The sequence below is a fragment of the Anthonomus grandis genome, chromosome 2 (genome assembly GCF_022605725.1).
Source record: "Anthonomus grandis grandis chromosome 2, icAntGran1.3, whole genome shotgun sequence".
NCBI lineage: Eukaryota > Metazoa > Arthropoda > Insecta > Coleoptera > Curculionidae > Anthonomus > Anthonomus grandis.
In genome coordinates, this window is record NC_065547.1 from 11,053,340 (window position 1) to 11,079,124 (window position 25,785).

The 25,785-nt window shown below is 32.3% G+C and overlaps 2 protein-coding genes across 3 annotated transcripts in view; one reads left to right on the forward strand and one right to left on the reverse strand.

The window, feature by feature from the left end:
* The first annotated feature begins 1,522 nt into the window (after positions 1-1,522).
* Positions 1,523-9,110, forward strand: LOC126747653 (RNA-binding motif protein, X-linked 2). Its single transcript, XM_050456419.1, has 3 exons — positions 1,523-1,704; positions 1,766-1,918; positions 1,979-9,110. Exons 1-3 carry the CDS (start codon positions 1,691-1,693, stop codon positions 2,589-2,591), a joined length of 780 nt encoding a protein of 259 aa, XP_050312376.1. The 5' UTR covers positions 1,523-1,690; the 3' UTR covers positions 2,592-9,110.
* A 307-nt stretch (positions 9,111-9,417) lies between these two features.
* LOC126747641 (trafficking protein particle complex subunit 12-like) overlaps positions 9,418-25,785 on the reverse strand; it is a 34,536-nt gene continuing 18,168 nt past the window's right edge. For both annotated transcript variants that reach the window (XM_050456406.1, XM_050456397.1), the window contains exons 4-7: positions 24,759-24,927; positions 24,632-24,702; positions 24,427-24,581; positions 9,418-10,286 (exon numbers count right to left, since the gene is read on the reverse strand). In XM_050456406.1, coding sequence (XP_050312363.1) covers positions 10,041-10,286; positions 24,427-24,581; positions 24,632-24,702; positions 24,759-24,927 — 641 coding nt within the window. In that variant the 3' untranslated portion in view covers positions 9,418-10,040. The remainder of the gene's footprint in view (positions 10,287-24,426; positions 24,582-24,631; positions 24,703-24,758; positions 24,928-25,785) is intronic.

Consider the following 25,785-nt stretch of genomic DNA (forward strand, 5'->3'; position numbering starts at 1 on the left):
AATACCTATTAGATTATTTTTTTATGATGGAATAAATTTGTGTCAGGAAAAACTAAAAATATTACTTTTAAATAATCAAAAAAATAACTTACCTTAAACATACACCCAAACGCTCCTCTGTTGTGACACTTTCTCGGTAGTTCGTATTAAGCTTTATAATTTCAAATCTTATTAATTCATGAATTTCCACAAACTGAGCTCTAGAAAGCCTAAAGTAATTTTTAAACTGCTCATCACTTAACACTGGAATTAATTTATGAAATTCGCCAAATTGTTTTCGCTCTACTAAATGATTTGATATCCAAAATCTGTGTTTTCTTTTATCCGCCATAAGCATACAACTTAATAAATTATTTGTATGCTCATCTTCGGAGTCATCCTCTTCTGAACTTAAATCAAAAAGATTCTTTTCAATTTCTATATTATTAAACATAATTAAAAGATTAATAATTTATAAGATCATATTATGCTTGCTAACGCACGACAAACTTTTGGTGGACTGTCCAACTACAGCTTTGCCCAGCACAGCACAGCATAGCCCAACGCAGCACAGCACAGCACCGCTTTCGGTGGACGCCCGGCTTAAGGGGTTTTAAGCGGCTTTAAGCGTCTTTAGACATCTCATTCGAGCGATCAAGTCATGACGTCACCGTATAAGGCGCTTTAAGCGCTTGTTAGCGGTCTCGGGAGACCGCTAATAAACTCGATATGTCAAAGTCAAAGGGAAGCTATACAAACAATAATAAACTATAAATATTTTATATCAATTTTTTGATATTTTTTTAGAGTAGAAGCATTATATTTCTTAGTATTAGTTTTATTTATTTTATATTAATGTCTCATGTATATTAACAGTTAAGACATCCAAACCAAATAAAAATGCAGAAAATAATAAATAATTAAAAGAGCGAATAGATTTGCAAAAAATACAGAGAAGAACGTAAAGGTAAGGTTGCGGGTGTTTTTTTTAAATTGATTTTTGATTAGTTTGGGTTTATTTCTGTGTGAAAAAATATTTGAGTGAGGTTATGTTTATGCCAGTAACTTTTTTGTTTATTGTATTTCCTCTTGATCTGATCCTTAAAATGCATGAGATCGGATTTAGTTAGCTTAGTATTTAGACTAAAAACGTTTTGAAAACTTAGACAAAAGGGTGTTTTCATGGTTTAGGTCAGTCTCCAAAGAGAATGCAATACCGATGCAAGGTATAGCTAATATTTACTAATATTTAGACTCTGACAGCTGTAAGACATGACGTCATTCGAGCGCAACCATATGATGACGTAACGCTTAAGACATTGTAAGGCAACCGAGTAAGACGGTTACTCGCTAAAATATGGCTTATATCTCCCGAGACCGCTAACAAACGCTTAAAGCGCCTTATACGGTGACGTCATGACTTGATCGCTCGAATGAGATGTCTTAAAGACGCTTATAGCCGCTTACTCGCTAAAATATAGCTTAACTAAATCATGATTCATGTCATATGTCAAAGTAATTAGTTAGGTTATGTATTAATAAAGTTAGGTTATGTTATGATATTGATAAATTTCAAAAGTTGTTTACAGTCTTACCACCTATAATAATAAATTAGCTTTTTATTTTATTTCTTTATGAGGCAACTTCTGTGATTATTAATTAGTTCGCCCTAAAGTTCCATTATTCCGTAAACCGTGAAAAATAATTCAAAATGAACTATATGACGTAAGTAAAAAGGAGCTTAATTAGGAAGCAATCCAGCTCCTTATTAATATTTGCCTTATAGGAATGTGAAGAACATTAAAAAGCTAAGCGAACAAGAGCTTGGCAACTTGGGAGGAAGTTCATGGCATGACCAGTACAAAGACAGCGCCTGGATTTACATTGGAGCCCTGCCATTTGATTTGACCGAAGGAGACATCATTTGTATATTTTCACAGTAAGTTCCTTTCATATAAAAATCACTGGACAATAATTTAACACTATGGTATTAAAATAGGTATGGTGAGGTAGTCAATATTAACCTTATCCGAGAAAAAGACACTGGGAAATCAAAAGGGTTCTGCTTTCTATGCTATGAGGACCAACGCTCGACCGTTTTAGCAGTAGACAATTTTAATGGAATCAAAGTGTTGAACAGAACAATTAGGGTTGACCATGTACAAAATTATAAGGTACCGAAAAGTGATAAAAAAGCCACAGAGGAAACTAAAAAGTTGCATGCGGAAGGCTGTGCCCCAAAAGCAGAGCCTATAGTACCAAAAAAAGAAATAAAACCTGAATCAATGGAGAATATGTTGGTGAGGGAAACCTTGGCTGATCAAATTGAGGGTGAGATTAAGTTGCCTGCAAGGTTGCCAATATATGCAAATGTTAAAACTGAGAAATTGTATGATGGTGAAGAAATTGAAAAAAAAGAAAAGAAGAAAAAAAAGAAAAAGAAGAGCAAGAAGTCTAAGGGTAGTGATTCAAGTGATTCTGAACCAGATACAAAGGATAAGAAGAAAAAGAAAAAGGAAAAACGAGAGAGATCAAGAAGTAAAGAGAAAGAAGAAAAGAAACCATACAAGAGAGATTTTAGTCCCAGCATACCTAAAAGGTGGAGGCAATAAAATAAAGTACTATTTTAGACAAAAAATTGAAGACACAAGTGCATAAAGGATTTATGTAACAAAAACCCACTTTTTGCGCAAACTGAATTTAAAGTTTTAGACCCTAAGGCTACAATGTGTACTAGTCTTAACAAATAATGCATATTACATTATCAAAGGAAACTATAAAGTTCTAAAAGTACGTGAATCCTTCATTCCCTAGGTAAGTTAAAAAAAAATGCATAAAGCGTACAAGGTATAACAAAACTTGGACAAATAAATTCAAATCAAATATTTTATTTGTATTGTTTACAAGAATATGCTTATATTAAATCCTAATTAGTTCTTCTTTTCTTAATTTTTCTTGTCCGCTCGACTTCTGCGCTTTCATTATTGTCGTCATTATCTTCATTTTCTCATAAACGAGAATAAAAATGTTGATAAGTTTCTTCTATAAAGCAAAGTTGTTGTTTTAGGTTCTTTATTTTTTCTTCAGATAAGGTAGTTTTTTTGTTTGATATTATTTCCAATTTATATTCATTACTGAATTCGTCCTGGCATTTTTAATTATATCGACTTTTAGGAAAGGTGCGTTTGGGTCCAATGAGGTTTTGTAATAATATTCGCCATAGCTTTTCACGCGTATCCATTTAATATCATCTCTAAAATTTATTTTGTCTCCACAACAATTTTTTTTTCTGTTAAACAAGTTCAATTTATTTTCTATCTCAGGAATATTTTTAAAATGATCGGTCATATTAATAACAGAGTTTTTCTTACTTGCTTCTTTTATAACATCTCTGTATTGGTCTGCAGAGAGTATTTTCTCAATTTTTCGTAATTTTTTTTCAATAATTTCAAGATCTCTATCCGAATCCTGGAAAGAGTGTCCTACCTCTGGAAATTTATGGTCTATAACTTTGACATAATATCGTCTGTGAGCCTGCAATTTCTTCTTACTAAATTTTACCCGATTTTTCACAAGAGCCAAAAAACTGATATTGTGTTAGTTTGTTAAAATTCTCCAAATTTTTGCTGCTCACATTGTTTTTATAAAAGGGTTTTTTGAGTAATTTATTTTAACTTTGATAAAACATTTTTTGTAAGTTTTTATTTTAAGATAGGATTTATTGATATGAAAAAACAGACAGATAGGATAATTTGAAACAAAAGAATAAAGGGGATAAAATAAAATTACTCTCTAAAAAATCAAAAGTTTTATTTCCAACATAACTAAGTGAACCAAAAAATATTGGATGGCATTATAGACTACTTCTACATTAAAAAATATTGTGCTTTTAATAACGAAACTCAAAAAACAAACTTATAAATATCAGACCTATAAGAGAGGGAGACTATCATAAAAGTGATGGACATCTCGTGGCAAAACACTTTTTAACTCTTGCAAGTGTTTAAATTTACTTGCAGGAATTTTACATTGTTGAGTATGCATCTTGGGATATTCCATTATTACCTCAAGATTTTCCGGCCTCACCGGCAAAGTTTGCCATTCACCATCAAAATCTGTTTTAATCTGAATTAGATTATCGTATTTTATGCACTTTATGTCAGTAACTTTAGGATCATTTGCAGATTTTCCTCGGCGTATGGAAGAATACCTTAAATGTTTCTATTTTGATACGTACATCCGTCCGAATAAATAATGATGGGAACGTTTGTTAAAACACATTTTTTTCTAAATAGTCCAACAAGCATGAAACAAAAGTAGACGCTTTCAACTCGCTGTTTTGGTCTTCAGAAAACCAGTAGCAACACGCATCATGCGTTTTCATGTTATAAATAGTAAAATTATGGCAACATAATTTTGTCTTATAGTAAAGGGCATTGGCCTGCAAGTATGAAGATAATTTGACTGCTTGCAGATCCATTGAAATTAAGATACAATTATCTAAAAGTGCCTCGCTTTTATCTTTCAGTTTTTCTTCCCGTGCACGATCTTTCCTGCGAATATGCTCTTGATAGTCACCTTCTGCTAGATTTCCTTTCTCATAAGAGGTACACACGTTGCATTTATCTTTTTTTAAAGTATATATAGATAAATTTAATTCCTTAAATCTCCTCGTAAAGTATTTCCTGGTGACTGATGGTACATTTTTTTCTGAGCAAAACTCTTGATAAGCCTTAAAAAGTTCAAGTTTTGTTTTAAATACTGGCTCCAAAAACAGCTTTTTTGAATTTTTTCTATTATGGTGAGAGGGTAGCTTAGGTAAGGAATTTAAAAACGTATCAACGTGCTGTATACTTGAAGTGCTGCGTAAAGCAATTTCTCGCTTTTTAGTTATTTTACGGCCTTCATCCTGGTGCATGCCTGATTCACTACTGTTCACCCAGTCTTGGACTGTTTTGTATCCAAGAGCAAGGGTGTTTAGAAACATTGTGCGACATACCTGGAGCTTTTTATTGTCAACATTTAGGTAATACACAAAAGTCCCCTGTCGTCGTCTTGAGTTTTCTTGCGTTTTACGTTTCACGAAAATTTTTTCGACAGTTGAAGCAACGTAAACCTTTTTCTGATCCCACGACATTTCGCTCCAAAAGTAATTAAAAATTACTTCTCTCTGAGCTGCCGTAATTTGAAAACATTTTCTTACTTTTGACTTTCTACAGAAATTTGAATTACATCCACCTTTTAGTTTTCTTTCTCCTCTGTATATATTTTGCTGATATTTTCCATTCTCTCTTGAAAATCCGAAGTATTTTTTACCTCGCACACGTAAATTTTTGTTTATTTCTCTTATCCATTGACTTTGATCAGCTGTTATTCTTCTTTTCCTTTCTCCTGGTGCATCGAAGATTTCTTGACCATCTGGATTTTCCAGTGCATCAGCATTCTCTATTTCGAAGTTCTGATTATTCTCTACCATATCAACGTCCGAGTTAACGTCTGTCTGGACGCCTAAGAGTGAAACGTTCTCAACGTCAACGTAAAGAACCTTATTTTATTTTGTCTAACACACCTTCATTATGTCTCCCAACAGTCTCAACTTCTTGGCAAATTTGTATTTCTGAGACTTCATGTTTATCTGATAGTAAACTAGCAGCAGAAACACTTTCATCAGATGTTGATGATATATCTGAAGGTACGTAATCGTCACCTGCATTGTCAGAACTGCAATTTGTGGCTTTAGAGAAATCACGACTGTTATCAGGCGGCAGTGTCTCTGTAACAAAGATTAAAGATCAAAGCAAAAGAACATTTTAACTATTGCAGAGGTACCTACCTTCCAGAACCGGATCTGTGAATATGTCGGAATAACTGTTTTGCAGCACATTATCAGTTATTTGTGCGAAATCTTCATAATAAGGCCCGGAACTATTTAAAAGCATTTCATCGGTATCTAAAAAGTCACGAAAAATTTATTTAAGAGTTTATAGTAATTTTAATTATTTTCAAATATTTTTCTTAGATTGTTCCGATTTTTTTGCCGACAACTGTACTACTTACCAAGCACAACGACACTACTTTGTGGGTTTTTCCCTATATTTATTCCTTCAACTTCCATGGGCGCATTTCTAATTAAATTTATATTTCTTGCCAAATCCAGAATTTTCTTAGAACGTCTAATTTTTTCCTAAAAAATAAAATATAAAATTACTGCTAACTACACACGAAGGCTATGCCCATCACTAACGCAAAACCTCCTATCTACATCAAAAAATATTTTAATTACTTTTGTATTTAAATTTTCCTAATATTGAAAGGAAAAACTTACCTATACAACTAATACTTCCTATTTTTATTAAAAAAACACTTTTGCACAAGTAACTATTATCACAAACTAGAAAAATGAAGCTCAAATCTGCCGACAACAAGTTCTTGCTCGAAAGCGTGGATAAACACTGCAGTTAGGAGAAATTACGTCCAAAAAACGTGCCAATTCATTAGGAGATATTGCCACAAGGCAATTATACGCGCGAAAAAATTTTTAGAGTTCATGCGCAGTAACATAAAGACTGTTGTGTTGGGTTGCCTAAAAGTCATTTTTGCTGAAAATGCTAGTTAGGAGATATAGCAGGCTCACGGACGATATCCTTTTAAAATTAGATATTGATATAGGCATATTAGGTTAAAATTTTTGTTCTGCCCAGCACAAGAATCGGACCAGATGAGAAGATGTTTTATGTCCTTGTTTCTATTTGTTAAAAGTTGAACAAATGTGTGCAAGCTACTGCCAACTTCAAGGCTGCCCTTTTTTGCTATATCTTCGGTCCAATTAAAAAAATACGCCTTATCACCGTCAGATGTTATTGTGTGGATTCCAAAGTTATAGAACCACATCTGCCTTAAATAAAATGATTTGGAAGTGGTAAGTCGTGGTAAAGGCATAGTTTGCTGTAAATCCATAGTCAAATAGCAGAATTCATTATTCTCAAGGGCCCTCTTTCTATCGAATCTTTGCTGCTCAAAAGCAAATTTAAAATTTTGTGTATGGATTTCATTTCCTAAATTGGCATGTATCACTCCTGGGTTGTCCAAAGGAAAAATTAAATTCCGTTGAAAAAACGTGTGTATAAAAACTTTTTGAAACCAAAAACCGTTTATGCATATTAGTTTCTTGAACATATTCTTGATACAGCGTATGCATTTTCGTTATATTTAATACCGGAGACAAATACAACTTATTGGCATTTTTGTTTCGTGAATAGTGAGATTGTTCTGCAGGAAAAGAGAGAATATGTCTTTTTACAGCATCAACCACATCTTCTTCTATTTTATTTGGTCTAAAAAGATGACGACCCCTTTTATCTGGTGATGGTGCTGTAGTCCCTGATTTCAGCTGATTTTGAATAAGTTGTACTTTTTTATATGAAATCTGATAAAGGGAGACAAAGGCAGTTTTACAAACGGTTTTGGTATGCTTGTTGCAGGTTATTGTGTACCTAAAGGTATATGATTTTCCTTTTGTAATGTTTTTGCTATGCTGATTAACAGGCGCAATCGAAACAGATTTAAAAAGTAGCGAGTTTTTCGCATTTTCATCTAATGAGTAAAATTTTTTAAATATTTTTACCCGATCATCCTTGTCAAATTGATTTTCACAATTTTTTTTACAATTTTGCTTTTTGCATAAAGATCCTAATTCGGGACTTTTGCTTGGCATTTCTTTTTTACTTTTTAATAAAATGTAAGTCTCGCCTCTCTGTCTTGCCGAAGCGGTCCTATTTTTTTTCCATGTTTCACAACGACGCTTTCTGGTTCTTGATTTTTTTTCTGGCATATCAAATACCTTCCTCTTGGCTTTGTTTACCCTAGACTCCAAAATACTATCTTGCCTTTCTTGATAGTTGTCAGAATCTTCTGCTGTAACATGTAGTAAGGTTTTAGGGTGACTTTCATTTTCATCCTCATCTTCAAAACTTTCACTTGATTCGGTACTGTCGGGATTAATGTACTGTCGATATAATCTGTGTTTCGTTTCTCATATTCGATGTTCCTGATACTAGGTGGAGTTTTATCTTGTGATGGTAAAACTTCTTCGACCTCCAGAAACATAAAGCTTTTTAAGTTTATTATCACTTCAGATATAGGTATCAGGTATCATATAAAATAACACTCATACCTAGGCTCTGATGTTTTAGTTTTTTTTTTATTTTAACGTAATAAATTAACGTTTTTATTTTTAATGAGGTAACTATTTTTTTTCCTCATGGACCTACAGTTTTACGTGGGTTCCGAACCACAATGGACTCGCTTCTAATAAGCCGACCGCCCAAGTTAGGTATTTTTGTGTTAAGTATTTAAAAAAAAACATATCATCTGCAATAATCATCTCATGTTCTTTATTTTTTTGTTCTTGCAAATCAAAATTTGGAACATTTTCAGTTTTCCTCCTACTTAATAAGCCTTGTGTATTCTTATCAGATTGTTCTAAAATAATTTAAACAATAAATACATTCCTTTAGGCCACCGGTAAGATTGTAACCTCAAATTGTGAATAAAACACATATTTTTCCAACAAAGATAAATTATATGGATTTAACATACCTTCAAACTGTATTTGACCTAAGTTAACTAGACGTCTACTTCTTGCCGACATGTTCACAACTTATTTCACTATATTCAGAACAGCAATACGCAGGAAGAAAAATATGTGAAATGGAAAAGGATGGGATAAACAAAAACATAACCTAACTTCAGGGATCTATGTAACATGTCAACACAAAACATTTTGCATCAGGCATAAAAGATCTATGTACCACATTGATCCTTTATGCATTTTTGTAATAATTATTTGGTACATAAATCCTTTATGCCCTAGTATATTTGTTGCTAAAACATTTTTAGGTCAAATTATCCTTTAATTTAAATTTTGAGGTTAAATCAACCCTATTTAACGTAAAAACTCGATTTTAAAAAAATGTTACATAGATCCTTTATGCACTTGTGTCTTCAATTGTTTATTGGTAACAGTGTTATTGACAAAGGCATTGTTTTTGGCATAAATCAGTCTAGAATAATTTAGTATATTATTTATATTAATAACACTAAGATAAAATATATTTTAATGACCTTTATAAGATGTTTTAATGTTTTGTTCTCGTTTTGTTTTGTTGCTAAACCAAGAAAGAGGTGGTTATCAGGGACTCTAAGGCAAAACTTTTGTTAGTAAATTCAATAACATGCAACTTTGGTTTCCATCCTTTTTTTCATTAATCTTTTGAGTGAAAATAGCTTCTTTTCTAAAGTTCTACAAAAACTGGTGAAGAATATCTAAAAGGTGGAGATAATATAATAAAACACCATTTTAAAGAAATATTCGTTTATTGCTCACAGTGTTTTAAAATACTGATAAAGGTTTTTGGCATAAATCCAAAAAAATCAGTCTAGAATAATTTTATTTATTAGAAATTTAAGATAAAATATGTTTAAATGACCTTTACAAGACATTTGAATGTTTGGTCCTATATATATTCTATGAAGTATAAAGTTTTTAAGCCAAGAACAAGAACCTCTAAGTGCTACGTCAAGAACTCTTATATAGTATATACCTAAAGGATATTTAATTAAAAAACCATAATATGTTATATAAAAAAGTCAAGCTTCAAGAGTTTTATTGGATAATTATAAAAACTAACGCTGGTCCCATTTGTTATATATGGCTCATATATTCTTTAAAAGGTAAATGCGACAAACGATAACAAGTAGACATAAAATTTTTAATAAATAACATAACAACCGGACAAAATCTCCCAAACTGTAGTTCTATTCAATTTATAATAATTGACTATAATATTCAATCAATAAGTATTTACAAGTTTAGCCATTTTAATAATAGGCATGTTTATAAACCAACATATAAATCAATGTGCGTTTCGGTTAAAAATTACATTCTTAATGTGACCTTAAAACTTCTCCACGACGTTTCTTTTCTATCTCAAAATTAACCAAATAAAATAAACACAGAACGCTTCAAAACAAAACTAATCAAAAAAGGAACTTTGCCTGCCTCACCCATACAGTTTTTCTAATATGGCAGTGGGAGCGTCGGCGCTATATTTGGATATTTGTCTTAACAACGCGAACTTTTTCGTTATCCCTTTTGAGGACTCCATATCATATAAAGTGCAAAGGTTTAGTATGAGGGATTCGTGTAAGGCGTGCATTGGATTATGAGAAATCGCAGATTCTAGCACTGCAATTGCTTCTTTTAGATGGCCGCCGTAAAGCAAGCAAACACCCATATTGTTCAGGATCTAAAAAAATAGAGAGATTGTGGGAGCAACTTTTTGTGACCTTATTAACTTACAATTTTTGTGAGAAATTTATAATATGTGGCCTTATAATAAGTGGCCAACAAAGAATGCGAGGTACTGTATGTCGGAATGTACTAATCGCAAAGGCTTGCGGTAAAAAATATTACTAAAACGGCCAAGAGAAAAACCTGGATAGTTTCAAGTTTATAAAATGACCGTAAGGCGGTCATTAAAAAAAAAATTAAAATTTTCTCAAAAAAAAATTAAGTGCATTGGTATCATTCTTTTTTAATGAAAAATCAAATCAAATAATCTTTGTTGTATGCAACAAATAAATTACATCTATTCTATATACATACAGGGTGGAAAGTACCGCTAGGCGTGTTTTAATAATCACCACAATAAATATTAGTAGTAGTAGTAGTAGTAGTATATATATTACGGTAATTAACCAATTTACAAAATAAATATAGTATATAAAATATTAAACAAAATAAGATTTTATATCGCAATAAAGCACTTGAAGTATTAGTACTATCATTAAATATTCAGCATAAATAACAGATAACAGGTAACATCAATAAAATTAAATTAAATATAAGGACAACAATGGTTTAAAACAGAACAGTAACTGCAATAGAAAAGAAGACACACTTTAAGCAAAGTCAAGATATAAAATTATATTGCACTTAAGCAGATTTTAAAACTCGTTGAAGTGAACTCAGAGAACAATGAAACAAATCTATACTGACACTATTTGAGTTAATCATCATTCTACCTATCGCACAGTTTTCACCATACAGTGTACGATGTTGTTCAAGGTAGAATAATCTAGTCTGTCTGAGCACTGTAGTAGGAGAAACATTTAAATTAAGCTGACACAACAACTCAGGAGACTGTATTACATTGTAAAGAATCTTATATGTTGTGACAATATCGCAGTTGACAATATCGTCGAGTCTCCAACTTTTCAATGTTCAGCAATCTATTCACTGTAATTAATACCAATACAAGGAATATTAAGCTTGTAAGCAATGTATCTTATGAATTTACGTTGAACTTTTTCTAGACACATTATATATTTAGCATAATAAGGTGACCATATACATGAATTCGACTCAAGTTGACTGCGAACCAATGAAAAATACAGAAGTTTGATGCAATTAATACTGCTAAAATCATGAGTGTGCCTCTTAATAAAACTCAACATTTTGTAAGCCTTATTACGCAGGTCTTCAATATTTTTTGAAAAAGTTAGTCTGAAATCAAATAGCACCCCAAGATCACGTATCTCTGATACCTTCTCAATAAGTAAACTCATTAGATGGTGGACTAAAACTCCTGGTAAATTGAATATATTTGCATTTTTTAGCATTTAGAACCATTCTATTGTTCTTGAACCATAATTCAAATTTGTGAAGATCAGAACAAAGTTCATGATGTGCCAAGTTACTGTCTATAATTCTAAAAATCTTAACATCATCAGCAAAAAGCAACACATTACAATAATCAAAACAATGAACAACATCATTAATAAAAAGATTAAATAAAAAAGGGGCAAGATGGGCACCCTGAGGAACCCCAGAAGTTACTGGAAAAGGACTAGAATAAAAGTAATTTATCTTTACAATCTGTGTTCTTCCAGACAGATCTTACTTCAACCAGGCCAAAAGACAACCACCAATGCCATAGAGTGACAACTTTGCAACCAGGAGAGATTAACCCTGTCAAAGGCCTTTGAAAAGTCAGTATATATGGAATCAACCGACATACCGCTCTCCAAGGCCCCCAAAAAAGCTGTTTGGTAAAGCAACAAATTAGTGATAATGGACCTACCCTTGACAAACCCATGCTGCTTAGTTGAGATTATGTTTTTAAATTTCTCTGATAAAAAATCTGTGACAAAACTTTCAAGAACCTTTGCAAAGTGACAAGCCAAAGAAACAGAACGATAGTTTTTCACATCATCCCTCTGACCTGTATTCTTAAATATAGGTGTCAAATAATTTAACTTCCATGAGGTTGGAAATCTACCCGTCTTGAAAGACAAATTATAAATCAGCCATAGTGGACGTGCCAAAGCAAAAGCACAGTGTTTTATGAAGACAGCTGGAATACAGTCAGGTCCAGGGCCCTTATTAGCATTGACACTGTTAACTTTTCAAAGACTTCAGATATTTGTACATGCATTTCATTAATATCAAAAGAACATGCAATATCAGGCTGCGTAAATTCCTGAACATCAAATTCATCAGGAGGGTAGACTGAAGAAAAATATTGTGCAAATAAAGATGCTATTTCATGGCCATTTTCACCCACTGCATCTAAATATTTCACAGTAGAAGGAATACTGTTATTTTGTGTCTTATCTCTTATATATTTCCAGAAATATTTAGGGTCACCGGAAATAGAAGATTGGGTTTGCTCAATATAGTTTGAGTAGCACTGATCGGCCTGATTTTTACAGATTGCTCTAAGATTACTGAACATTTCATAGTCTTCAACGGCCTTAGACTGTTTATACTTTGCATGTGTGTAAAAGCAACAAAAAATTCGTCTCACTTTACCAAAAATAACGGAGACCCAGATGGCTTCAGATTCTTCATGAGCCATAGGCAGCAATTCAGACTCTAGAGACGAGCGAACAGCAATAAGTACTCCACCATTCCTGGTTTTACCAGTCCGTTCAAGACATCTGTTCCGTCTATAAATAGTAAAGCTATGCAGACCCAGTTCACTGTCCAAGAAGTTGCTGTTCAATGAAGTTTCACTCAACATCATCACACCATATACTAAAGTTGAAGCATTTTTGCAAACTTCAATCAACTTTGTTCTTAAGCCATTTACATTCTGATAATAAACTGTCACCTCATTTAGAGCTATCAATTGCCTTGTATGTGTACATTTGGTCTTTGAAAATTTACATTTGAATTTCTGGGTTTATATTCAAATGGACGAAATACAATTCCATCTGGCCAAAAATATTGATCAGAAATTATGTCATAATATTTGTCACTTACAGCAACTTTAAATGATTTTATGCCATTACGAGAAGATAGCTGATATACAACTACGTCTTTGTTGTCATCTATCTTCGCCTGATTTTTGACAAAATCAATAATGGTACCCTCACAGACTTCTTGGAAGCCATCAGATGTGACAATTGTACCGGACACCCTTCCAACATATAACCATTTCTTATGAGTCACTGGTACTCCAGATAAATGTAGGTTTGTTGTTTTGTTCCCTGTGCCTCTTGAAACAGCTGGCTTGGAGGCAGTTTTATTGTTAGGCTCCAAAGATGATATTCCAGGGCTAGATTGTGATAACTCAGGTCTGATTTTAGAAGACCCCGAACTCGTTAGAGAAGATCCCAAGTTGGTTTTTGTAATGGCGAGACTGACCTGTCTCCAAAGCCTTTTTTGACACCAATGGCTCTTTATCCTGAATATTAAAAGAACATAGTACAATTTTCATAAAAAAAAATCTACTACCATATCAGAATCAAAGTTACACCCATATTAAGATATCACCAGTCTCCGAAATTTAAAAAAATGTAGACTTAAAAGAGACCATGCCTAAATCTTTGATTTCTGCAGATAGGCCATTCCCAATAAACATTTGCCGCAACTTATATTAACATACAAGATATATAAGGGTTGTATAAAGGTAACAAAGATATATAAGCAAGTTTTGGGGTTTTATAAAATTACTCTAGTAATATTTTATGTTTATAGTGTTACTATAACCTACAGATATATAATGGGGTGATATAGCGTTTTCCATCACTAATTTATAAAACTTTTAGTAACCGTTACTTATGGTAATTTTAAAGAGTTTATATAACTCGGTTACCTTAGTTATATAGGAGTGTTCTTGTTTACTCTTATAAAAGTTAGTGTTTTTCAAATTAAATTATATCACTCTTAGTGATGGTTGTCCCCTTTATAAAACTTAATAAGCTTTGGTAACACATTTTATCCTTATATACCCTTAATGACATAACCTTACAAAAATCAAATAACCAATTTATTTTTTTACTTTATTATGATGTAAATAATAATAAGGGAACTAGGTACCTACTTAACAAGCAAAAATTAGTTTATAGTTGTTGCTATTAAATATGAGTTATAATTGGAAAAAAATTAAGGTTAGCACTTATTTTCGTCGCAAAGCGAAAAATTTTAGCAAAATTCTGACTGGTGATGAAAAAAAGTATTTATCCGAGAAAGAATATGTAAACCCTATCAGTTTAGCGAAGCATGCACAAGGGCCTACAATAGAAGTTTCAGAATCTCCAACAGTACCTTATGATGAATCTCTGGAAGATTGTGCAGAAAGAGCTAGTAACAACGAGAATATTGATAAATGGTTAGTTGAACTTGGCGATGACGATGTTTTAGGCCATGAAGAGCAGGAGGTATTGGAACGAGAAAAAAATGAACAATTTAAGCATGATCTTCAAAAATGGGCATGTACTTTTAATATTACACAGAGAGCGTTAAAAGAAAAACGTTTGTTAATAATGAGAATTATTAACAAACGTTTACCAAATATATTACCAACAGATTCAAGAACATTGTTAGGAACTCCTACAATAATTTCAATTCAACTAATGGGAGAAAATAAATACTATTGGCATCAAGGCCTTGGATTTTGTTTAAATAAATGTCAAGAGAGCCTTCAGAAGATATCAAATATTTCTTTGAATATTAACATAGACGGGTTGCCAATATATAAAAGCTCTAAGGACGAATTCTGGCCAATACTGTTTAATATTTTTGAAGTACCTCAATTAAAGCCAATGGCAATTGGTATTTATAGTGGAAAAAGCAAACCACCCGATGTTGAAAGGTTTTTGATGCCTTTTGTTGAGGAAATAAATCATATTTTTTTTGAAGAGAACATATTTGAGAAGAGAAAATATACTTAATTATGTTAAACATTACTTTAGTTAGCTGAGGTTTCGTATTTATTAGGAAAAAATCAAATTTGGTCAAAACTTAATTATTTGAAGTAAAGTGAGTGTCTTTAATTTTTCTATTCGCGGCACGTTTTGCGTGCCTGTAGTCATAGTGTTATATAAAGGTGTCTTATAGGTCGTTAAGTTATATACCATCACTAATAGTTATTTAACAGCTTTTTGAGTGACATAATGCTTTCGAAATGGTATATAACGTTACTTAGACTTCCGCCATGATTGTTTTGAAAAATCAACATAAACATAAAAAATGAAGTACCGAAAAATCAATATATTTCACTTATTTTGTAAAAATTCATCACGATTTTATTATTTATGGTTCAACTGTTTTACGAAACAAAGGCACCCGACAATAAATTGTGTAATATTAAAAAAATTAAAGGTTATGATTTTATTAATATCTAAATGCAATATAAAAAATACTAGGTATTTTGATGGCCCCTATATTTTTTCGAAGTGAATTAGTTACATTTACAGTAAAAAATCATTCGCACATACATTTTTAGATATAAATTACTCTTAATTCCATTATCTCAAGGTAATACATTATTTTCTGTCTCCTCCATTTTTAATTTGTTATACCTAGTATCTCATGATCTCATGTCACCAAAGTGACAAGTCATTGTATTATTGTTTTTGAGAGGCAGAAAAGAACTACAACGGTATGCCAATGTGTATAACAGAGAAAAAAACATATTTTTATTTAGAAACATCTGACAAGACGTGACAAGTGACATATGACAGAAAATAGTGATAGAACTATTTTGAACACTCTTATAGGCAAAGTATATAAAAGTAACCACAATATTTTTAACACTAGCCTTTATCGCTTAAGTTTTGTAAAGGTTCTTCTGGTAAGTTTTATAACGGTTACGGAAATAGTTTGGTTACTTTTGACTCACAACTTAAACGTTTATAACGTTACCAAGTATAGGTTGCCGATACCCTTATAAACTCCCCATTTAAGCTCTTTAACAGGTTTATAGGAGTAACGGAAATATTTCGGTTACTATTTATATAGCTGTAGAGTATATAAGGAAGGTGATATAACAGTTGCGACAAATATTATAAAACCAAAAATGTTTATTAGGTTGTAAATACAGGCAGAAGTATATATGAAAGAACTTTTCAGAAATTCAAACTTATGCTGGGGATTGCCAGTGTGAATATTTACATTAAGTGTATCTCCCCTTTGAATAAGGAATTCTAACAAATATTCTAGCTCAAAATTAAGTAATTTATGTACAGTGCTTATACCAAAAAATCTTCTTTGGGCCATATTAAGACTATAGACCTGCTTTACATGCTCACTCACATGAACACTCCGAGGCAAATTTCTAGCAAATCTTACCCAGGAATTTTGAATTTTCTGTGAAAAAAGTAGCTAAATGATGCCCAAACAGGCTCGCGAAAACCGCATCTCGATATCTTATTCTTAACCTAAAATTTAGGCCAAAGAAAATTTTATACGAATGTTTAAATTAATTTTTCTAGAATTTTCGTTTTATATTAATTTGTGGCCCTGAAAAGAACCGATTTAAAAGAAAAAGGTTTTTAATGCCTCTGGAGATGTTCAAAATCTTAACCACTATGCTCTATACATTCTTGAAGCCTCTATTCGAGCCCATAAATAAAAATCAAGACAAGTTAAATCTGGTAACCGTGGAGGCCATGGAAAGAGACTTCCTCTTCCAATCCACCGCTATTGAAAAACTGCATTAATGTGCTCTCGCACAGCAATAGCAAAATGTGCGGGGCAACCATCAAACTGTAAAATTTGCCACATGTTTGTCCAACATGATTATGACATGTTTTGCCGCAATTCCAATTTGGCACATCTTCCAGCAAGAACGGCAATTGATTGGTCAAAAAGTCAAGATAGAAGTTGCTACTTCGGATTGTTCGAAAAAGTATGGCCTAATAATTCTGGCTTCCAGTATACCACACCACACATTTAAGCTCCAACGACCTTGGTGCTGAACTTCACACAACCAATAAAATTTTCTGGAGACCAGTAATGCATATTGTGCAGATTGACTCTACCGTCGCTATTAAAGGTGGCGTCATCGGTCCGAAGAATTTTGAATAAATATCTATCTATTTTCCCGAATCATACCCAACATCCAATGACAATAATCCAACCTCCGAGCGAAGTCTTCCTCTTTTAAGGCCTGATGCAAAACAGCATGATATGGGCGCATTCTAAAATTAATTAAAATTACTAGTAAAAATTAAAATAAATATTAGATAAATTCAGAGAATATTAGAATAAGTCAGTATATTGTGCCTGTCATTTAAACGTACCTATAGTCTTTCAAAATATTTTGAACCGTTTTTCGCGATATGCCAAACTTATTATGCTAACATGAGGATTTCCTTGAATGTATCCCAGTACGTAGTTAATATTTTCTTGGGTCTTCCAATTCGTTGCCGTTGAAATGTAGGCCGAAAACTACCATTGGCTCGTAAGTTAGCCACTAATCGGGGAAAAACTCTCACATCGCAAGAACGCCGATTTGGATATCGAGCCGCGTAAACTCCTTGTGTAACTGCGGCATTCTGAAGACATTCAAAATAAACCACAAGCAAATCCACACCTTCATCGTTCGTAAAACGTATTATTACGACAAAAATTATACAAAAGTAAGCGAAACTATTGACAATTTGAGGTATACTTATGTTTTGATTAAATATTTGCTTTTTTTTGTTTTCATGGCTTTCTTCCATGGCCTGCTAATAATTGCTAAAAAAACTTCGAATGCTAAAACAGTTAAAGCCCAAGAATGGCTCTTTTTAAAGAACACAATTGTGTTAAAGTCGACTAAGCCATTTCTAAGATATAGGGGTTTTTTACGGAAACCTTTGAATACCCCCACCACTATATTTTTACAGACAGAGCAAAAACTGTTAAACAAAATAGTTTCAGATTGTCCTCTACTTTAAAGATCAAGTATTTTTTTGTTAGGTTAATATGTGGAAATTCAAAAACCTTTCCTTTTTTAGATTCTATCGCAGTTACGCTCCCTATAGCGGTCATTTTAGAAATTTAAAGATATGTTCCAGGTTTTTTTCTTGGCAGTTTTAGTAATAATATTTTTTAGCGCAAGTCTCTGCGATGGTTACGTTCGGAGATACAGTACCTCGCATTCTTAGTTGACCCTGGAATAAATATATATTTTTAATGGGTAACTACAGATACTTCAGTCATCATCCACTAAATTCATTTAAAAAATAAATTTAGGGATCAGGGATAACAGATTAAGGGGTTCCGTCAATAAATCTTTAGATCTAGTGCCTCAGGCAAGGTTAAAAGATTAAAACACAACAAAAGGTTTCTTTGTTCTCCGTTCTTGTTTACAATTATCGTATTGTCGTAATGATGTAATTTTAAAGTTTTTATAAATCCATGTTTGGTCCTATTTTAATGTATCTTAATTCGTTTTAACCTTTTAACCTTGTCTGAGGCACTAGATCTATAAGATATATTGATGGAATCCCTTAATTTGTTATCCCTGATGATGAACATGTTATATGTCCAAAACATGTCCGATTAATATTTTTTTAAATAAATTTAGTGGAGGACGACCGAAGCATCTTTAGTCAAGTCAACTCATGGGTATAGTGTATAGATCGATATGTATAGTGTATGTAAAAGAAGTTTTTTAAAGGTCTGTCTTTGTTCAGGATAATAATGCTAAATGCTTAGAGGTAACTATTTGTAAAAACAATGCTATGGCTGATATAATTGGGTTTTACAGATCTCATTCTTTAAATGTGAATTTGTAAATGATTTTCAGCATATCTTGAAAATTGAAAATTATATTAACATATTTTCAAAAAAAGAAAAAATGTAATTAAAAAAGTGAGGCTCAAATTTTGAATAACAAGTGGTCGAAATAATAATAATAATGTTTATTTCGAAAAAATAATAATACAAAGTAACCAAGAATACAATTAGAAACACAATTAACTACTAAGTTGGTGCGTGTTCCCATTCAAAATATATAGATATATCAAGTTCAGACAAAATAAAATCTAATATTATTTGAACAGTATAGTGATTACAAGCTAGCAACTATTAACATTAACCAAACAATTGATCAATATTAATATGAATGATGCAAGTTTTTATTCTATACTTGATTCTGGCATAAGGTTTATTTCTCAAATTAAGAGGCATCATATTGTAAATTTTTGGAGCTGTATAAATTAACGATCTTTTATTAAAAAAACCTGATTGCCAAAGGCAATACTGGTCTACTATTAGCTATTTTATTATTACAAAGAAGTCTTGTAACTGAATTTACATAAATATGATGCAGCTGAAAAACTCCTGCCTCACTAAACAAATCAGTTGATGGGTACAATTTATTTTTAAATAAACAAACTTTCAGCAATGCTTTTTGAGCAACAACAAGAGGATCAAGAACAGACCTATAAGAAGCACCCCATACACTTATACCATAACCAAGAACAGACTCCGTTAGAGTTTTATACAATGACAAGATTGTCTTTTTTAACAAAGAATGCCTTAATGTGTAAAACTTATACAACAACTTACGTATTTTACCAATTATGTAATCAATATGTATATTCCATTTTAGTAAGTTGTCAAAAAATACTCCCAAATATTTTACACTATTGACACAATCAATTTTAGTGATACGCTGGCAAAAATTGTAATTTTGGCAATCAAAGTTATGAATTCTTAATGTAGTGTAACCTGGCAGACTAGAATTATTTTTGGCATAACACATAAACTTTGTTTTGTCGGTATTTAAACTTAGCAGGCTGAAATCAAACCAATTTTTTACCCTTGATATTAATGACTCAGCTTTATTTTTGACTCCCTCCCAACTGCTATCTTCAATTATTAAGCAAGTGTCATCAGCAAAACACACCACACTATCTTTTGGGATAACTGAAAAAAGACCATTGATGTACAGTGTAAATAAAAGAGGCCCAAGCACAGTACCCTGTGGCACACCATACTCCACCGCACGTCCAGAACTCACTGTTTCATTAATTTTTACCTGCTGTTGCCTATTTTCTAAAAACTATTTTAATAATTGATATGGTAATCCAATTATACCCAGATCACCTAGACGTTTCAGCAAAATATGGTGGGACACAGTGTCAAAGGCTTTGGCTAAATCAATAAAAATGGCCATGCATTTCATACCCGAGTTTAAACCAGAGACAATGTGGTTGGTTACCTTTATAAGTGCATCCTCTGTACTGCAATTTTCCCTAAAGCCAAACTGCTCATTAGATAACAAATGATACTTATTTATAAATTGAGTGAGTCGTAATTTTAGGCATTTTTCAATTAATTTACTAACTGAACTAGTAAGAGCAATTAGTCTATAATTAGACGGTTCTTTCCTACTACCAGCCTTGAAAAGGGGGATAATAATTGTTTTTTTAAGAATATCAGGATAAATGCCAGATGAAAAAATTTGGTTTATTAAATAAGTCAAAGGTTTTAAGAGAGGTTTATAATTTAGTTTAATTATTTCATTATAAATATTATCAACAGTGCTAGAGGTTTTGTACTTTAATGAATTAATAATTTTTATAAGATCACTAGATAGAATAGGATTTAAAAAGAAGTTACTGTTGGCCTTTATACTAGGAAAGTTGTAGTCATTAGAATTATTTATTTTGCTAGCCAAGTTAGACCCCACAGAACTAAAGAATTTGTTAAACTCCTCAGTAATTAATGGAACAGTGGTAAGAGAATGGCCTGCTTTACTTTTAATATGTTTAATGTTATTGTTACCACCAGAAAAGTCTTCATTTGTACATCTTTTGATAGTCTGCCAGGTCAACCTAGGATCCCCTGAGTGAGAGGAAAAGAGGCCTTTAAAATAAGAAGCTCTAGCAACATTTAACACTTTAGTAAGCATTTTTCGATATTTTATAAATTGGGTTTTATAATCAATATTTAGAGGATTTAATGATAAACATTTCTTTAAATAATACCGTCTTCTTATTGAATTCAAAATGCCCCTTGTTACCCAAGGTTTTAAAATTCTGTGCTTGCATTTGACATACTTCTCAGAACTACATAATTTAATATGGTTAGTTATTTTATTAATAAAATTTGAAGCACAAACATTGGGGTTTTTCTCAACAAAAACATCCTGCCAGTCTTCAGACTTAAGTCTTAGACTAAGTTGAGACTTATCCAAATGTTTAATTAGTCTAGAACCAATATTATTACTACTTAACAGAGGAATATTTAACAAAGTAGGGAAATGGTCTGAGTACCCCGCTCTCAAAACAACAGCTTCGGAGGTGAATTTTGACCTGACACAAAATGTGATCAAGACAAGTCAGACAATCACCCTGGTCCCTAGTACCAAGATTAATTTTACTCAAAAATCCTTTTGATAACATTAAGATTAAATAGCTATTAACAATACTACACCTTTTATTTAAGAGATTCAAATTAATATCACCACAGAAAATTTCTATTGCACATATTTGGCTATGGCTATGAAGATAATTCTCCAAGCTCAATAGAAAATCTAATTTTTCTATATTATTATGACAACGATAAAAGCCAGTAATACTAATATTAATACCATTTTTAACCAATACAGCCCTTAAGAAACTACAATCATTTACCTTTTTTATTTCAGCACTAACAAAAAACTCACTTATGTAAAAAAACAAACCCATCACACTTACTAACACAACTTTCATTATAGCAAAGGCGATATCCTGGAATATTTAAATTTTGTGTTTTATGCTTAATATTATTAGTTTCTGATAATCCAATTATGTCAAAGTCTTTATTAAGGAATTAAAAAATGGAGGAATAGAGTTTAAAACTCTATTGGAAAAACAAACTATTAAAAAAAAAAAAAAACAATGTATAATTAAGCCAAGCTTCCTAGCCACTCTAAGTCCATGTAAAGAATATAGAAAAGAACTGACAAAAGTAGTAAAAAAATGTAAATATGAGTATTTTAAAACAAACAATATCAAAAACTCGTGCTACATCAACGCCACCGGAAAAAGGGCTTCTATGGTGAAGGATATGAGGTGTTTGAGTAATACGTGTATGTTTTTGATGATATTTGTGGTAGGGTGTATCAAGGAAGGACTTTTATTAAAAGGTCTTTTGTCGGGTACAACAGTGCTTAAATGTACCAGTCGTTATGGGGAGTGGAGATTATGGAACTTTGTAGGTTATTAAAAGAAATTGTGCTCTAATTGGTAGTTTCTGAATGAGTTCTTGAGTTCTAAAAGCAAACTTTTTCGATAAAAAAAGGCAAAATTATTTCCTTAAAACCTACTCTTCTATCCAACCTTTTATAGAAAAATAAGGCATATTTTATGTTCCTAAAAGAGCACTTGGATTGCCGCATAAAAGACAAACTTATGGCCCAAGAACAGTGGTCCAAAGTGGGCTTTTAAGAAAAACCATTGCAGCAGCAAAAAAAACAAACAATAATTAATCGGTTATACTGGCAGCCTCGCCCCACCCTTAAACTTTAATTCAGGAAATCTTAAAGGAAACTGAACACTCCAACCACTTTTTTAACCCCAAAGACCTCCCTGAGAAAATCGATAATTTTAACGATGAGGACAGTTGGCAAAAGCGTGGGGATGAAGTGTTGCATATTGAGCTAGGAAAGTAGGCCGATGTGTTCCTGAATGACTCGTTAGATGCCAATTGTTTAATAAAATTTACTTCTGTCAGTATTCCTGATCAGTTCCAACAAAATCCTCAACTATTAAGTATTTTTTAGAAAAATTTGTGTCAATTTGCTGTTCTGTACCCCAAGGGCTTATGCAACCATCCCCTAACGGCTACTCAAATTTCTACTTTAAAAAGTTGACTATACGGAGACTCCTTCCGTAGCAAAAACGTTAATTTGTGGGAATACCGGGATCGGTGCTATGGCTTGAAGTCGCTGATGTTGTTTCTGCAGTTAAAAGTTGGAACGTGATTGGACATGATAGTTTTATTTTTAATAAATAACTTGTTAGTTTAATGTAATTTTTTTTTGTTCTTCGAGGGTAAAAACGTCCGAGAAACTCATACAGTTTGAGTTCTAGACCCCTCATCAGACAAAAATCAGTTTAATTTCGTCTTTTTTAGCTGGGGAGATGTTTCGCATGTATAATCCATCCTCAGGAATCTCTTTATATTATTAAAGTGAAAAAATTATAAAGATTATTTAAGTAGTTTTTGAGTTATAGTCCAAAATGTTTGATTCTTTTATATTCTAAGTCCCTATATTGTTTTAAACCCATACTTTGGCAGGTAAAAGTGGTTGTAACTCTAAAAATATTTGAGATACAAGAATTGTTTGCGTACGAAAATGTTCGTTGAAAAACGCCCCAACTTTAGGTAATTTACATTGCAAAAAAGGAAGTAAAGACATTTCTGAGTTACAGTAAAAAATATGTAAAATAAGATATTAAAAAAATGGTCTCGACCAAAATCCCTTATTTAAAGCCATTTTTTTGTCAGGAAGGCGTTTCTCATATGTAATGGATCTTCAGGGATCCCTTTATATTGAGGTGAAAGAATTATGAAGATATCTTAAGCAGTTTTTGTGTTTAATCCAAGATGGTTTTAAAAATATTTTTCTGATTTTTATACCCATTTAAAAAAAAGGACCAAATTTAAATGGTTGACACAGGCAAATGAAAATTGAAAATTAAATTTGAAATGTCAAGATTTTTTTTCACATTAATGTGAAGGAATTCCTAAGATTTTAAGAGAGTAAAAATAGTAAAATGGAGGTTTTTTACCTAATTTACTTAGCCACTTTCAACCATTCTTGCGAATACGCGCATGAAACAATTAGAATATTTTTACAACAATTTTAGTCAAAGAAAGTGCACTATTTACCCCATAATTTCATATAAGAAGGTTTTTGTACCGTAAAGACGTCTTGAGTTCGAAGCAATTTTGTATAAAAATTCTCATAATTACGAAAAAAATTAAGTAATAGTATCTTTTAAGCAAATCCAAGCAAATTTAAACCTAACTAAAACCAGGCACTTGTGACAATTGACATTCAGTGAATGTTCCTGGAATATTCAAAAATAATAATCACGGAATGTTTGTTAAGTTCTACTGGAACTGGCAAAGCTTTATGGGATAAAGTGAAATTGATTAAAAAATACACTTACCATAATATTGGACGGTTCTAAGTTACTAGCCTGTTGAAAAGCCACATAAGCCTCATCAAAATTATTTTGAGCGATGGCCAATAAACCTTTATCAACCAATTCACGTACTCCAGTGGGTCCTATTTGGGATGCCTCGTTAAAACATATTTCTGCCCCTAAAACCTATTAAATTAGCACTAAATTACATGGCTACTTCTGCATTTACCAGGAATGTTACCCAACTGCAAGTGTAAACGCCCTAGGGCGGACAAAAGGGCATGCTTCGGTGCCCCGTCTCTAAAAATCACATTATTAATTTTGATTATTGATAATGATTTAAAAGTTTAAGGTACCTTTCACAAAGTTGCCCTAACAGATCCATTGCTAGTTCGAAATCTTTAATACTGATGGCGCAATTTATGATCGAATGCATCACCCTGGCCTCCCGACCGCTCCACAGTTTAATGGAGTCTTTTCTGTCTCCCTCGCTGATTTCCATTGGGTTTCCATCCTCACATAAGCCTAAAAGAAGACAAAGAAGTTGATGGAGATGCAATTTTGACGCTGGAGTCACATCTAAGCAACATAACAAACTGGAAAAACGGTTAGAAACCTTGCTCTATGGAAAATTCGTCCAGCTTATCACAACCAGTTTAAGAGTCAAAGTCAAAATATACTTTATTTGCTAAGTTTACAAACTTGTGCTAAAGGCATCCTAATCCTAGAATTTATAATACTAGTATTTATTTGGTTAGGATACAGGACAGAATACATAATCGATTTTGATTGTACATAGAAGCATATTTTATATAATCAAAGAAAAAACCGAAAAAGAAGAAAAGAAAAGGCGAGAACCAACATAAAACAAGAATAATAAAAAAAATCTAATCAACAGATATATAATTAATTTTAAATATTAAAATAAGTCGTTAAAATACTCTTCAATGCTGTAGTAAGCTTTTGATAAGATTAATTTCTTTAGTTTTCTCCTAAACTTTTTAAGGTCTGTAACAGTCCTAAAAAGGAACATGATTAAATATTTTACGACTAATAAATATAAGAGAGTTTCTCGTTAGTGAGGAGGTGGGCATTGGAAGAGATAAGTTGCCCACTTGACGAGTATCGTGCAGGATCGTGGACTTACGGACTTATGTATGAGTGTTGCAGTTTCCAATATAAAAAGTGAGAAAACTGTTAAAATTCTTTCAGCTACAAAAAGAGGCTTACAAGACACTCTCAGACCAACCCCACACAGATACCTTAATGCTTTTTTCTGAATAGTAAAAATTATGTTAAGGAGTCCCTTGGAGCACAAACCCCCAAAAATGGCAACCCATAACGGATATGAGAGTCTATTAAGGCGAAATAAACTGAACAAGC

Bases quoted from the DNA above. Each gene is read 5' to 3' on its own strand.
- LOC126747653 (XM_050456419.1), top strand. The intron at 1,919-1,978 runs GTAAGTTCCTTT...GTATTAAAATAG, and splicing joins ATCATTTGTATATTTTCACA to GTATGGTGAGGTAGTCAATA.